General features: G+C 40.4%; 1 protein-coding gene across 4 annotated transcripts; it reads left to right on the top strand.

Moving 5' to 3' along the window:
- The first annotated feature begins 1,201 nt into the window (after nt 1-1,201).
- Nucleotides 1,202-14,528, top strand: MEIKIN (meiotic kinetochore factor). Of its 4 annotated transcripts, XM_082291616.1 has the most exons (14): nt 1,202-1,401; nt 2,857-2,944; nt 3,164-3,242; nt 4,252-4,312; nt 4,939-5,079; nt 5,516-5,635; nt 5,887-5,926; nt 7,139-7,200; nt 7,970-8,064; nt 8,392-8,565; nt 8,896-8,976; nt 9,487-9,642; nt 9,930-10,053; nt 11,269-14,528. In XM_082291616.1, the coding sequence occupies exons 1-14, from the start codon at nt 1,227-1,229 to the stop codon at nt 11,313-11,315; spliced, it is 1,443 nt and encodes a 480-aa protein (XP_082147742.1). In that variant the 5' UTR covers nt 1,202-1,226; the 3' UTR covers nt 11,316-14,528. The 4 variants fall into 4 exon arrangements, with proteins under 4 accessions (XP_082147742.1, XP_082147743.1, XP_082147744.1 ...); XM_082291617.1 differs by lacking the exon at nt 8,896-8,976; XM_082291618.1 differs by lacking the exon at nt 9,487-9,642.
- Nucleotides 14,529-15,227: the final 699 nt, after the last annotated feature.

Raw genomic sequence — 15,227 nt, 5'->3', positions numbered from 1 at the left:
AGTCCCTTTAAGCCCTTCATTTCAGCTTTTTGTTATGTATTTTAGCAAAGTACAAGCAGCCAACAAATGAGGCGTTTTGGTAAGTGTTGCCTATTGTATTTTGAACTGAAAGGGAAGGGGGTAAAATTTAACATACACATTTGTGTAAAAAAAAAAATCTTAACTGTTACTAAAGATTTTTCAGTTTTGTTATATTAGCATGTATATCAAAGAGTCATCTATGGAAACTTTTGTAAAGAACTAAATTTCCACCTTTCTCAAGACTGCTCATAAGATTTTCTCATGAACTGACATACAATAAAAGCTCTTTCATAAAATCTGTTTTTCCTCCAGTACTTTGTCCTCACCATCAGTATGAAGTCATTTGGAATGTGTGCCTAAACTAAACATAATAAATAAAAATAATAAATTATGTAAAATAAAGTAACAACCAAAGGAATATTGGAATGTGAGACTGATTTTAGCAATCTCCTATGAGAACAAATTGTTGCAAAGTTCTCGGAAGACGGAGCAGTCTTTCTATAATGGTTTCATTTTTAAAATTTTTAAATCAGTAATAATATAACCAAATGTATATGCTTGTTTAATATGAATTGACAGTTGGGAATGCATAGTATTTTTTCAGACTGTGTCTAAACCAATAAAGTTTTAAAGCATTCGGGCTCTATTCTGTTTTTTTTTTGTGTGCACTTGTATCTCCCTTAACTTGGAAATCCAGAAACGCCTGGAAGCGTCCAAGGCCAGGTTGGATGGGGCTTGGAAAAACCTGGTGTAGCGGAAGGAGTCCCTGCCCGTGGCAGGGGGTTGGAACAGGATTATCTCTGGCGTCCCTTCAACCCAAACCATTCAATGATTTTATACGCTCTATTTTTTCATGTAACGAAGCAACGAGATTCCTCCTCCCTACAAATTTAAGTTGAAACATGGGGTCTGACCAGTACAGGGAGTATCACACAAACGATTTATTTACTCCATTTTCATACACGACTTTTTGCCCTGTGAGGGCGGTGCCCCCTGCGCGTGTTCCAGGCGGGGTCGGACGGGGTACGGAGCCACCCAATCCGCCCAGTCCACTGAAGGTGTCCCTGCCCACAGAGGCTCCCTGACGGGGGCCGGTCCTTTACGGAGGGCCCCGTGCGGCCTCCCCGCGCATGCGGGCTGGGGGCGCGGGGGCGGTGCCGCTTGAGGGGCCGCGGGCGGGCGTGGCTGTGGTGGCCCGCGTCGCCATGGAGGGGGACCGCGGGCTTCGCGCCCCCTGTGCCGGGAAGGCACCGCGGAAGAAGCACCGCGCGTCCCCTCTGCCGGGGGCAGCCACTCTCCCGGGCAGCCGGACCGGTGTCTCCCAGACGTGCCGGCGGCGCCTGTTCGGGAGCGCGGGGCCTCGCGGGCCCGAGCCCGCTTGTAAGCGCCTCTCCCGGGCGGCGGCGGGGCGGGGGGTACAGGAGGCTGGGCCGGTACCGGCGGGAAAGGGTAGGGGAAACAGGACCCTGCGCTGTGTTTTGTCCGGTGTGTTCTCGTGGGTAAAGATGCTAGGCAGGGTAATCCGGGTAAGGTTTTTAGTAGTAGCGATCTCGGTGTCCCCCCCCAAGGGTTTGTTCCTCACACCTGTGCCCAGCGCAGCGAGTCCTGTGTGAGGCTGGGAAGTGGTTTCGTGTTACCCATGTCCCTTACGGCTTGGAGAAAGCAGGCTGGAAACAGGAGTGTTCTATTTAGCTGCTAGTTAGCAATAGGAAGGATTTTTTCCTTCTGTAAAGTGCCTTCCCTCCATTTAATCAAGTTGGAAGGGAACATTTAGAAATGTCAAGACAAAAGCCTTGCTCACCTTTGAGAGAATACTGTAAGAATTGCGTAAAGTCGTTACTCAAAAGGAGCTGCCTCGTTGTTGAACGCAGTGCAGCAGATAGGAAGCTAAGAATTTGAGACCTGTTAAGAAAAAAATGGAGTTCAAGGGAAGGGATGGGAATCAAGCAAAGGCTGACAGAATATAGGGAAGACCAGCGTGGGATGTCTTGATACTGGGCTGATCTTAGTAATTTAAAAGTAAAGCTTTGCTGTTAGAGGGTACAGTGAACATTTGTTTTTGCCTTGTTCCTGCTCTGGTGGCTCCTGCTCTTGTATATATTTAGTGCTCCTGTGCACAGGACTGGGTGCAACCAGCAGCCTGGAGGTCTTCCATATCCATGAAAAAAAAGAAGGAAAAGGATGAGTCCTGTCCATAAATCATCCTGTCCTGAATTCCCAGGAAGCTTCAACCAAAGGGCTCTGTGTGGCCCTGGGAGAATGCAGTGTTTCAGACCCAGTTTTTAGTGCAGGGGTGGACACTCCTTTGTGGTCATAAAAGTGTAACTCTACAAAGTTTGGCTGTTTGTGGTTCTTGGATAATGAAAGAAAAGCACAAAGCTAAATAACATAAAATTAGTTTTAGGATAAGAAAATAGGACTCTGAAATTTGATGCTTTCTGATTAATTGTGTCATTAATGCCATTTGGGATTATATACAGTGAGGACCAGTTTATGTAGAAATCCTTGATACTCTTAATAAACTCCATTTAAAGCTGATTTATACTCAAACTACTTTGAATCAAGGTAAAGGTTGCTTCCAAGGTGGTGGGGTTTTTTTTTGCTTTTAATCAACCAGTTTCTAAAACACCAGAAGTATTTCTTTAAGTCTGTTTTTTGTTTTGTCTTGATATACTGCTGAAAGAAGCAAATTCAGATTTTACATTGTTTGTGACAATAGGGTCAAAAAGTGTTATGGGTGTGGAAGGGGGGAACAGGTAAAGGTTCCCCGTTAGAAATAATAATTAAATTCTAATATTGAAATTATCATTACTGAACTAAATATTTATTCTCTAGGCCTGAAGAAAAAGCTCCGTGGGAAAAACCTACCAAAAATTAAAGAAAATGTTGAATACACTGAAGAGAGCTCTTCATGCAACCAAAGGTCAGCTAGAACTCATTCAAACACACCATTGTTAAAACTTGCTAGTAAATGCTATTGTTTTGCCTTGTGAGATGGCTCTTGGAGCAATGGAGTTTGAATTATCAGTGCACTGATATTTGTCAGATTATTTACTGACAGCCCGTAAAGACATTTTGGAGTTGTTGCCTTTGTCTATAACAGTGTAGCTCTGTGATCGAACTTGGTTCTGTTCAACTGCAGCAATCAAGTGAATGTCAGAGGAACAACAGACTTCAAGATAAAAGAAGAAGAACCAGAAGGAAGCAGTGTACCACTGAAGGTGAGAATGCTGTCTTACTTTTTATGTACTAGTGATGGAAGATAAATCAGAGGAATGTGACATATTAAATTCTTTTTCTATTCAGGTAAAATTTCCTGCGAGTTATGTGTGTGTGTGCCTGTGTGATGTTTTTCAGGCTGAACTTGGTCCTGTATTTTGGATTACATTTTCTGTATCTTTTGCCAGAATAAAAGCCGTTGGAGCTGCTGTTAGCATGAGAAAACATCAATACTAATTATCCTTAACGAGGCAAGGCTGTAGGAATTGTGTTTGGTGGAAGAGATCTCAGTAGAGTGTGATTCCAGAGAATTGCTCACTTCTAGGTCAGGCACAGACCTTTGACAGATTGCTGTTGCTCTTTCTTGTGTTATTAAAACTGGAACAAAGTGATTGGAGATGATGGTGCAGAAGTGTTACAGGACAGTTAATACTGCAGTGGCAAGAGAATAGTGAACCAGGTGTGTTTGAACTGAAATCTGCTGCAGCAAAGGGCTCAGATGATACTGGTATAAAACTATTTTTCTTTAAAATGTTACCTCTTCTTTAGACTCTACCAATTACTTACATTTTCTACAAAATGCCTAGTTTTGTAGAATCTATTGCCTACACATTACAGATGTTTGTATTTACAGAAATGGTGTAGGACTCCGAAAGTGAGACTGGGTGTCTGAAAAAAAAAAAATAAAAGGTAGTGAAGTTCATTACTTCACCAGCGTTGTGCTTAAGTTCAGTTGATGTCAATATGCCTTCAATGGCAGTCTCATCCAGCAAAGACTGTAGGATCAAATGATGGGGTATTTGTCACAAATTTTAGAGCTGTAAGTCAGATTGCAGGTATTTTAATGTGCATGAAAAATCCTGTTACAAATTACACTGTGAATAGCAGGCTTAAGTGGTGAAGTACTAGGCAGTGAGTTTTCTCAGCATCTGCTGATGTAGGATATTTAAATGCCTTTCTTTGTCTACAGTCCGTTTTGTCAGGTTGTTTGTATTGATCTTTTAACTTTAGGAATCCAAAATAATCAACTTTGAAAGTAAAGGAAGTTTGAAGAATGCTGAAGTGACTTCAAGTGAGTATAATGGCAATACATTATATTATTAAATATATTTATATTAAACTAAATGTAAAATTAATGATATAATTTTATTTCTATAAAAGTACTGGTCTTGTACTGTGCTGTTGTTGTTCTGGTTCTGACTGTGATATTAGAAAGCGAAGGTTTTGAGACCACTGGCTGGACTTCTGTCTCTTATTGCAGCATGTGACTGGGTTCACATGAATTGGTTGTAGGCAGCACAGACAGACCCACAGCCCCTGAGACAGTCTTGAGCCCAGCGTGTTGGAAACCACATGATCTTGGTTTTATCACTGACAGAACTAATTGTGGACATGAGTTCTTCAGTTTACTCAAACCTGCATTTCTAAAAGCTTGTGACCTATTTAAGAATTACCCTACTAGAGGCTAAATTCTTCAGGTATGTCTTGTGAACCTTGGGCAGCAAAGGTGTCTTCTCTTGGCTTATGGTAGTGTATGGAAGTAAACAAAAGATGCCCTTTGTTTGCTTCTTTAACTGTATTATGACTCATACTGACATGACAATATTTAGCTCATTACAGGAATGAAACTCAGATAAGGAAATCCTCATGACAAGATGGTAGACCTTTTTTAGCCACCTTTTTTGTCTCTTTCTCTAGGTACAGAAATTACTCTTCCCACAGGTGTTTCCACCTTTCTCATAGAGTATTTAGATGAAGATTCAGCTGTAGATTATAGCACTATGAGCAACAGCCTGAAGAGTTATTCATCCCCTGAAACGTTCAGAGATAATGATTCAGGTGAGACTTTTGGGGGACTTACTCTAAGTTTTATTTGATGTAGAAAATGTGAGGAGACTATCTACAATAGAAAGACTAGCTGCCTCCCTTGGTGTGACTTACCAGGTTACATCTTTGCTATAAACCTGTGCTTAACATGGAATCTGTGTATCTGTCCTCTAATCTGCTGTGAATCAGGTTCTGGTGTAATTTGAATCCTACTTTAAACCTACAGTATTCACGGTTGACACAAGCTGTTTACTGGGAATGGCCCACAAATGTGCTTTCAGTCAAATTCCTTCCAAACTTTTCTGCAGCTGTTTGAGCCAAGACAATGCTTTAATTTTGCTTTTTAGTTCCTGTCCTGCAAATGTGATTGCTTTCGGTTTGGTCACAAATTTAATAACTTGATGAATTTCACCATAAGAAGTCTGCATTTACATTTTTTTATGTCCAGAAGGATGCAATTTTTACTCTGTGGACCCTAGCAAGTACAAGAACTCTACTCTCCTGGACTCCAGCAAAGCAGTGACCATAGATAAGATACCACAGATCTCAAATGTTTCAGCAATATTAGGTAATTATTTTCTACAATACTTGAGGATATTATAAACAAATTTCATTCTGGTGTGAGGAACCTTTATAAAATATGTAATGATGATTTTAGGTAAGGTCTGTCTGCATAAAGGTGAGCAGCTCCCTGCTAGTAGTCTGTGTTTGCTTCTAATGTTGTGCTTTCTAATTTAGTTTGCACTAAAAAATCGTCCGGTCTAAGCTGGCATACCTTTTTCATTTAAAGTTTAGCTTTCATGTTTTGGTTTTTTTTAGAACCTGTACCAGAGGATTTTCCAGACCGATGCATTAGAAGGTAATCGCTACAGCAGACTCTTTGATGGACCTAAATATTCAGGCTAAATGTTCAGAAGAGCAGAAATGTTCTTCTCTTTTGAGTAATACTTAAAAGAAAGGCCAGTACAAATAAGCCTCTGCTCCTGCAAACACTTCTGTGGAGTTTCAGCTACCTGTGTCCTCACTAACTTTGATACTGGTGGAATTTGAAATTGGTCAGGGAAGAGGGAAGTCAGTGTAAGAGAACTCAATGAAGGATTTTATGGAAGAAGATGACATTTATTTACAAAATCCCTAAATAAGTTGCTTTTATGCAATTGCATTAATTCTGTCAGATTTCATTCAGTCACAGCAAGAGGTGTGTGCTCAGGTGGTCTGGCCAGGCTTGTCTGTGCAGTAGAGTGTGAAGGGTTCCTGTTGTCGAGTCTTCGTTAAGTCTGACATTCTGTGCTTGCCCAGAGAAAAATCAGTTTTTGGGCAGGTTTTTTATGTTCTTTAGGAATCACCAGCTTACATGAGGTGCTCCTTTGCTTTGGAATGCTGCTGACTTTATAATATAATCTTGGGCCAGGTGACTTACTGCCTGTTGTTAGTGTTTCCATGCTTGGAGTGCATCTGCCAGGAGGTGGAATGGTGTGTGTGTGTGGTGTGCTGGGACCCTGCTGACACCCCCCTGTTGTTGGGTGCCAGGTTTTCTCTGACAGGTTGTCTCTGGTGAGGTTTTACCACAGAGAAGGGTGTTCTATACTTGGCCTTGTCACAGAGCTGCCTTCAGGCACTGACATAGAAACCTGAGGAACAAGGAACAGCATAATTTCTTTTAACCCTTGTGCTTCTCCTTCCAGTCTTACATGCAGACATTTTCATTCATAACACATATCAATCTTAGTGTTACAGATCTCTACACAGTTGATTCAGATTTTTCTTGTGAACCTAATTTCACCTGCATCCTTCTTAAATATGTTCTGTCCTACAATGCCAAAGTGCTAAGTGTTTAGCGAGTCTTCTATGGGTCTTAAATTGCAACAGTCCTCAGGATAAGCTGTATGACTTGATAAACTATCAAATAACTGTAAAGGGTGATTAAGCAACTCCTTAACAATATTTTTTAAAAATAAGCTTTATCCCTTTTCACTCAGCCTATATTTTCCTAGGATTTTCTTATTAATAGTTTTTTTCAATGTTAACATTCATTCAGAATAGTTGTTCTTTTTTTTTCCTCCTCTTCTAGAAAGAGACCATCAAATTGCAATTACAGTTCTTCAGCATTAAGCATTTCAGCTACGCTGGCAGGTAAAATATGACCTGAAGCAGTTGTACTAGCTGTGAGAACAGAATATTCTACTCAAACTTAAATGATTGCACAGTATCTAAACCAAGCTTCTACTGTGTCATTTGTCTTCCAGCACAGACTAAACTCAGTTATGTCTAGAAGGGAAAGTGTAAATTGAAAAATCATCCCAGCAAATAAGACTTGGTTCTAATTAATGTGTTAGGGGAAGAAAACAAAAACAATCAACCAACTAAAGTCTCAGACCCTGCATTTTTCCATTTAATCACCCATGATGCTCAATGAAAATTGACATTTCTTATTTAACTTACCCAGAACAGAACTGTTTGTGTCATGCTCTTTACTTGAGCATATTTCATATAAGTCTCACAAATACATTGATTACACTGATGTAAGTATAGTTCTGATCTGTGACCAATATGATTCTGTCTGGCCCAGGTACCACATAATTTCCCCCTGCTCAATTTTGAGTGCAATGGCAGCAGAAGTTGCCACTGGTAAAGACTGCTGTGATTATACAGGTCTCTGGTCCAACAGTATTTACCCAGCTGTAAATAGCCAGGTGAACATAAGATTAATAAACAGCCTTGTTTAAGGAATGGGAGAGGAGTAAAGCAGTGCTGATGGTGGGGAGAGGGAGATGAGCATTATATTGGAGGGTGGAACTGTGTTTTGGAATTTTTCCTCTTTGAAAACCGTCCTGTAAGTCATGGGGTGGAGAGTAGCTGTCTTTGTCTCAAAGTCAATTAATGTGTCGGAAATCTGTCACAGGAAAAAAACTCTGTAAAATAACAGCTGCCAGAGAGAGAACTCCAGACCTAAAAAGTGGTATGCGCTGTTCTTCACCGTTAGGACCGGAAAGCAAGGTGAAAGATCCTTAATAAATCAGCAAGGTTGTAACACAAATGGTTTGCTCCTTGTATGGGTGGAAAACTCCACCTAGAGGAATAGTAGCTCCTGCTACCCTTGTAAAGGGGTGCTTGCAGCCCGGGCAGAGTGAAGATGTAGCTTGCCTCTCCCTCTCGATAGAACAGTAGTCATGGATGTCGCCAAGCTCACTGTTTTTCAGACTGGCTGTCAGTGGCACTGAAATGGGTTGTGTAGAGCTTGACTATGCCAGAGGGACTCTAAAGTGATTACCAGGCTATAGGGATTCACTTTGTAACACAAAATGTAATTGTTTCACTATTTAGTATGATAATCAAACAGCTAAAGCCAAAAGGATGAAGAAAAAAGCCCCCAGTTTTAATCCTTTAGAAGAAGGTTCGTCATCGTTTAGGCAGCTTGATTCCCCAGGAAACACTTCAGCCAGATCAAAGGGGTTAACAGCAGAAGTTCTGCCAACCAGACCAACAGATGCTGTGGTGGTGAGTATTCCCATTGTGCCGCACTGGTTAACACTGGCATGGAATGGAAGTGGGAGTTGTGAATCCTGAGGAAAGTTACAATTAATTAGGAGAAGTGGCAGGAAGTGCCACATCTGAAATGTCCATGCTGCAGTAAACTAATTCTTTGTTTTAATTTTGGAGAGCATAAGACCAAAAAAACCCTGAATGACAGGAATTCAGTACTGAAGAACTAGTAGTAATTCTAAATGGAGTTCCTAAAGTATTGTGTACTAGGAGAATACCTTAAGAGTAATAATAAACAGCAGAGACTTTGAAACTGATACTGAGTTCTTCTCTGTTTTTATTTAGCAAATGACTTCCACCATGCTAATCATGGAGGAAAATAAAGTCCTAAAAAATCCCGGTAATGCTCAGCCTTTAGAGCTAGATGTGAGTGTCTATCTGATACTTTTTTTTTTTTTTTTTTTTTTTTTTTTCAATGATTAAAACCAAAGAAACCATTCCTTGTGGCACGCTCCATTTCTGCCTATACATATGTTACACTGCAAATTGCACAATAAACTGTGATAAATTCTGGACAATGAAAAAACCTAAACAACCCAACCTAGGAATTTGGTTTATATTTTTACAAATGTAATGTAAAACCAGCACTAGTATCCTTACTTGCACAAACCCTTTGATTCAAAATTGGTATTTAAATGCTAGTTTGAATTCTTTGGCAGGACAGGTAGTACAGTACTGCCACTTGTCTCTGCACAGTCGAGCTAGTGCATACTAATAAACAGAGAACATCAGGGTCTAGCTGAATCCCTAAATAATTTTTTTTAAGCAGTAGAATATCTTTTGCACAAACCAACAACTGTTAGCCAATCTGAGTTATTGTCTGTTACTTAACTGGGCAGTTACTTCTGTATATTTTGTATTTTGACGGAGCTGTAGCTGAGCTTGTCGCCGGTGTGCAAAGCCTCACCTGGGGAAGACCTGTTCCCGAATACCACAGGTCCATTTATAAATTCAGAAGAAATTGTTCCTGCATCTCTGAGCTCAGAAAAAGAAATTATTCCTCAAAGTCCAGAAGAAAAGAATATTTTAAAGGTTCTGATTTTATTGCACTTCTTCAATCCAGTTTTATCATGCTAATTTGTAGTGTACTGTATATTTAATCCTTACAGTATTAAAACTGCTGAAGAGAATGTTTAAAGCTTTGAAGCTTTTTATCACCCTTTCCAATAGCATGTTGAGTGTACACAAGTAGTCTTAAATGTTTTCTAGTGACATGTCTTGAAATCTGTATGTCATCTCTAATTTCCCTAGAAGAAAGCTAAAAGAACATTTCTTCAATGGGAATAGTTGTGTGAGTGAAATGTCATTAATCTTTTCAGCCTCTGTGCGACAGACGAGAAGTCTGCTCCATCATTAGAATGTCACCAGGCCAGAGGCCTTCCCAGCTCCAGCAAGTTCCAGTTAACTGGAAAGAGTTCCACCTTCCCAAAGGAGTGCCTGAAGGTAAAGGAGTATAGACTTGGTTCACTGTGCAGATGCTAACTAGTTAGTTGAGTGTTTAAAGGTTGTTGGGCTTTTTTTTAAAGCCTGGATATTTGGAAAAATCACAAGGCTATAAAGAGTAAAAGATGCAGAAAACTTCAAATCTCTGGCTTAATAGTATTCTTGTACAACAATACTTTATTAAAACTGCACTAACATTTTCTCCCCCAAGGATCTTTAGCATAGGAATTAATACAGTCATAGGCTACTTTATAATTAAGGCCTTATTATTATTCTGTGCTTTATTTCTAGGGTGAGTAAGCCTGAGTTGAACTTCAGATCTGGTATTCACTAGCCCCCCCCAAGTAGTTCAAGTTATCAGTAATGTTTTTCTTTAAAAACTATCAGTTTCTCATAAGGTTTCTGTTCTTTCTCCTGAAACCCTTAACATAAGGAAAGCTCATTTCTTCACTTCCTAGATTTTTGTTAAACAAAAATGAGAAATGTGAACAAAACTGTCTCATCACTTAACAGAGGTAAAAACCCCACACTTCCCCATCTCTTGTGAAGTTTCTCATGAAGTGTCATCTATTCTGTTTTAATTCAATACAGAGAGACTGCATAAGTGTGGCAGCTTTCAAAAATACCAAATACACAAAAATTTTCATCTTAGGTCCAAATGTCTTCCTACTGTATTACCAGTTGAGTTATATGCAGCATCTAGAGTGCAGGGAAGTGCTTGTAAGTGTGTGTGTATGTATTAATGACACTCACCCAATGCTTCTGTACAGATGAAAGAACTGGGATGCTAGGTCATGTGCCCAGGCAAATTGTGGTAATACAGAACACAGGTTGTACTTGGTGGGCAAGTGAATCAGCAATCAACAAGTGGTGTTGTCAGAACAAAAGTTTGGTTTTCTTACTGCTTTTCTAGAGGGTCCTGGTTTGAGGAATTATACCCACTGTGGTGGGGGGTTTATGATGGATGTTTTATTCTCTGCTCAAGGAGTCTTTCTGATGATGCTAGTTTTCAAAAGGAATGTACATATACTCAAAACTATTGTTCTCTCTTCACTGGCAAATGAGACCTGCAAGATCAGATTCTTCCAGACAAATGCTAGCATTGGATATATCTAGTGAATGTCTGAACAGCTGGTCAGATCAATGAGCTTTCTCTTACATGTGAGAATGTGCCACTTTATTGATAATTATTTATCACTTTTTTTTTCCCCCCAGATACTATTACAAGTACCAAAAATTGGATCTACTGTAAACAGAGATGAGATTTTTGGCTCTCAGCAGGAGTTAACAGAAGAAATTACCGTCTTGCTGCTGTGGCAGGGTGACGAAACAGAACTCCTAACTAGTAATTAATGGTTGTAATTTTTTTTGCATATATGTTGTTTGAAATTTAGTATTATGTGTTTCAGTAAGCTAGTAAATACTCAAATACGTGATACTAAATTATTTTGTACAGCAACTAGATCCTGTTCTGGGCATTATTCTGAAGGATTCCATAAAGATGATTCTTCAGTTTGTTTAGATTTTTAAAAAGTGTCACTGAAGAACAGCAGACCAAATTGCATTAATGGATTTACTTTTGGCTTTTTGTCAAGACTTCTAGTTTTCTCTAGTAGCATTAGCACCTAAAGATATGACCTCTGTTTAAGTGTTAACATTGGCTATGAAGGTAACCCTGTGTCCTGGGAGTGTTTATGAAAGCATTTATGTACGCTTGGGGACCCAGAATAGTATGCCACCATTAAACTTCTTGAATGCTTAGGCCTGCAGAACTTTGGAGGTACAGGACTGTGTGTTCTGCTGTAATCTGATTTCTGACCATGAATACAGGTCATCTTCACCCCATCATCACTGTGAATTGGCTCTTAATGATCAGCACTGTGTCACCATTCTGGGCACATCCACTGCCCAGCCACTGCCATCTCAGAGTCCTTCCTGTTTCATCTCCATTATTTTGTAGTATCACATCTCTCAGTCATTGTTTCTTCTAGTGGCTTCAGACTTAGGGAAAGTAAATGCCTTACATGAACACAATGCTGAGAAAAACCCTTTTACTAGCTGAACTGTTTGAAGAAATGGATATTAACGTTCTGGATTTTCAGGTTACTGCTCACACTGTGTCCACATAAGTCAGATTCCCAGTGCTTCCAGTTCAGCTTGTGGATTGTTAGTTCATAAATGTTCTTAATGTGCCGAATGTCTCAGAAAACACATTTTTTTCCACTTGAATTCATTGCACATTAAAGTAATTTGGACCCCTACAGTGTTCTCACTACAATGTCCTTTACTCAGACTTTTTCTGGACAAAAAGGGAGTTTTTTCAATGTTTCAAAATGGTAGTATGGCTTTCAAAAGTTTGTTTCTCAGTGTTATCACCCTGGAAAATAGTTCTGTATTTCTAAAAAGAGCCTGACAAGAAGACATACAAAATCCACAACTTTAGTTTGACTGCATTTGAAAATAACCTGCAAAAGTTCAAACCTTTATCTATTCCCCATTGGGCTGGGGTAGAAGGAAGTGCAAATAAATCCTGCTGGATTAGTCTATGAATAAGTATTGTATAAACATGCTGTATGGCTCAAGGTTAAAAATTATGCCATTAAGCTGTTTTTCTTTTAAGCATTAGTAGAATGAGTTCTGCCAGTAACTCCTTGGAGTCCTGTCAGGTATGCTTTTAATTATCAATATCCTTGTTGTTACAAATACTAAGTCACTAGTAATTATGCAAGAATCTAGAGCCCCTAGGAGACAGATGTGAGCTCCTTGATGTAGCTTTAAGCAAAATTGAAAGTTACATATTTAGTAAGTTGTGCTTATGATGATTATTCAAGTAAAGGATGTTCTGGAATAAAGATGTGTTTATTGTAAAGGTATTCTGGAAGTCATAGGAAAAAACGCTTATTTTGCCCCAGGCCATTTGGTAGTGTTATACAAAGAGACTAATACTGGCAAGCTAATTGGAAAGTACAAGAGAGGAAAATGGGGTCTGTAACTAAGGAATTGGCTGTAGCATCCCGAATATTGCTGGGGTTTGCTTTTGTTTTTCTTGATGTGATGAGGCTGTATAGGAGGACAGAAATATCATTAATCACAATCTGTTGCCCTTCTGTTCAGTTATGAAGGCACTGCTTCTTACCATCTTTCGTCAGACTCTTAGAGAAAGTGTAATTAATTTCCAGGCTAGCTCTTTGCCCCAGGGAAGGAAATTCATTTTGAGGCTGCAACAATCTCTGCTCCTGTTCTGCTGTTCTCAAAGGAAAGGCATTTTCCCATAGTTCAGTTTTCAGCTGAAAAATTACTACATAAAATTTCATTCAGAGTGGAAACTGGCTCTTCCATATTGGTGGATAAAGGTTACGGGTCATGGCCAGTTAATGGGTAGGACAGAGGAGGTTATTTGTGCAGTGATTCAGGAGAGGAATCTGTTCAGTGTCAGTCTCTCCAGGGCTGCTCTGTCACAGCCTAGACATGATGAAGTCTTAATGGCTTGAATGGAATTGCTTCCAGCAAGTCAGTCGATGCAGGAACTCTGATAATCCTTTATCACCAGGAATTGTGCATGGCAGATGTATGTTGAGTAAATCTATTATAAATAAATCTGTAAGAGGTTTTTCTTTAACACTGTTCAGTTATTTTTGTTATCTGAAGTACACTTCTAGGAGACTTTGACTTCAAGTACCCAGAGATGGTGGGAGATGTGTCTTGTACTGGAGTGCTACAAGGGTACATGTACAGGCCAGTGGAGGATAAATGGTTCTGATTTGGTTCATAATCTTTAGACACAGAAGAGAGATCGCTGGGGTCCAAATCAAAATATGCTGAATGGACACATAAGTTCACTTACATTTAAAGGGACTCCATCAGCTTGAATTGTACTGCATTTGAGCTTAGCTAAATCTTCATTGCTCTAAGTTGTGAAACTACTGAAAGCTGAGTTACATATCCTGGCCAAAATTCTATCATTTTGTTGTGTTCCCTAAGGACTTTTTGTATTTGAGTCTGTATTTACGTGCTCCTCTTGAAGCCAGGAGGCTTTCATATGGTGAAAAGATGTAAAAAATTGGTCATGTATAAATCTGTAGCAGGCATGGGTGTCTTCTGTACAGAACAAGGGGAAAAAGATGCATCTAAACATTAATTCCTGGTTTGTGTTAGAATTATCTCTACAGCTTTTAGTAGATGGAAAACAAAGTTCCTACAGAGGGGTGATTGTGAAGAATCATTGTGTAGATATGTTACACACGTGTTAAATTATGCCTTAAAAACAATCTGCTTAATTTAATCTTACATCAAACGTTGTTTTAGCTTAATTTCCATTTTCCAGGGAAAGCAGATGAGTCAGTTTTGTCAGTCCTTAATTAAACTTCCTAGCCGTGTTGTATCTGAACAGTGAGACATTGAAGGAGACTGCTAGCTCTTAACCGGGGTTTTTATTTCACTAAAATATTACTAATAAAGAGTTTTGCAAAAAGGCACAGATCCCTTTCATTTTACAAAACCTATCACACTTTTTTTTTTTTTTTTCTTGTAATTTGTTTTGGAGTCAGGTGCTGGGCTTTATGTCCTAGATAATCCTGTGGATGGATGTTTTACCTGTAATGATGGCTTCCTCTGCCATCAACTACACATGTTCCACCTTCCCTGTAGGTTTTGAATCGAGTGCATCTGAGCTGAGCCATTCTGCTACAGCTGTGGTTGAATCGCTTCGTGTACTTGGCAGGAGAGCGGGCAGGAGCTGGATTTTCGAGGTTTGGGGTAAAAGACGTTACCTTTCTCTGCTGCACCCCTGTACGCATAGTCCCGAAGGCGCTGGGTACAGCCGCGAGATGGATCTGATGCCACGATCGTGACCTCCTCTCGCCTTCCTGGGGCTCCTGCCTTTAACTTCCGTCCGAAGAAGGAAAACACAACAGCGGCGCATTATCGCCGCCCCCCGGGGGATTCTTCGGCCCTGCCCCCGGCCGAGCTCCGCCGGGAGCAGGCGCTTTTCCCGCACACGCTGCGGCCGCAAGAGCCGCCGAGGCGGGTGAAAGAGGAGAACCCCGAACTCCCCGCGGGGTCTGCGGGGCTCCGCTCTCCACGTGGGCCCGCCCCGCCCCCCCGCCCGGCCCCCGCTCCCTCCGTCCCTCCCCCCGCTCCCTCCGTCCCTCCCCCCGCTCCCTCCTCCCCTCCTG

Source organism: Coloeus monedula, assembly GCF_965178545.1.
Source record: "Coloeus monedula genome assembly, chromosome: 15".
Classification (NCBI taxonomy): domain Eukaryota; kingdom Metazoa; phylum Chordata; class Aves; order Passeriformes; family Corvidae; genus Coloeus; species Coloeus monedula.
This window is presented reverse-complemented; position numbering and strand designations above follow the sequence as displayed.

Excerpts from the sequence above, each read along its gene's own strand:
- MEIKIN (XM_082291616.1), top strand. The coding sequence starts at position 1,227 with ATGGAGGGGGACCGCGGGCTTCGCGCCCCCTGTGCCGGGAAGGCACCG. Across the intron at positions 2,945-3,163 it reads AGCTCTTCATGCAACCAAAG|CAATCAAGTGAATGTCAGAG; the intron begins GTCAGCTAGAAC and ends GTTCAACTGCAG. Across the intron at positions 9,643-9,929 it reads AAGAAAAGAATATTTTAAAG|CCTCTGTGCGACAGACGAGA; the intron begins GTTCTGATTTTA and ends TAATCTTTTCAG.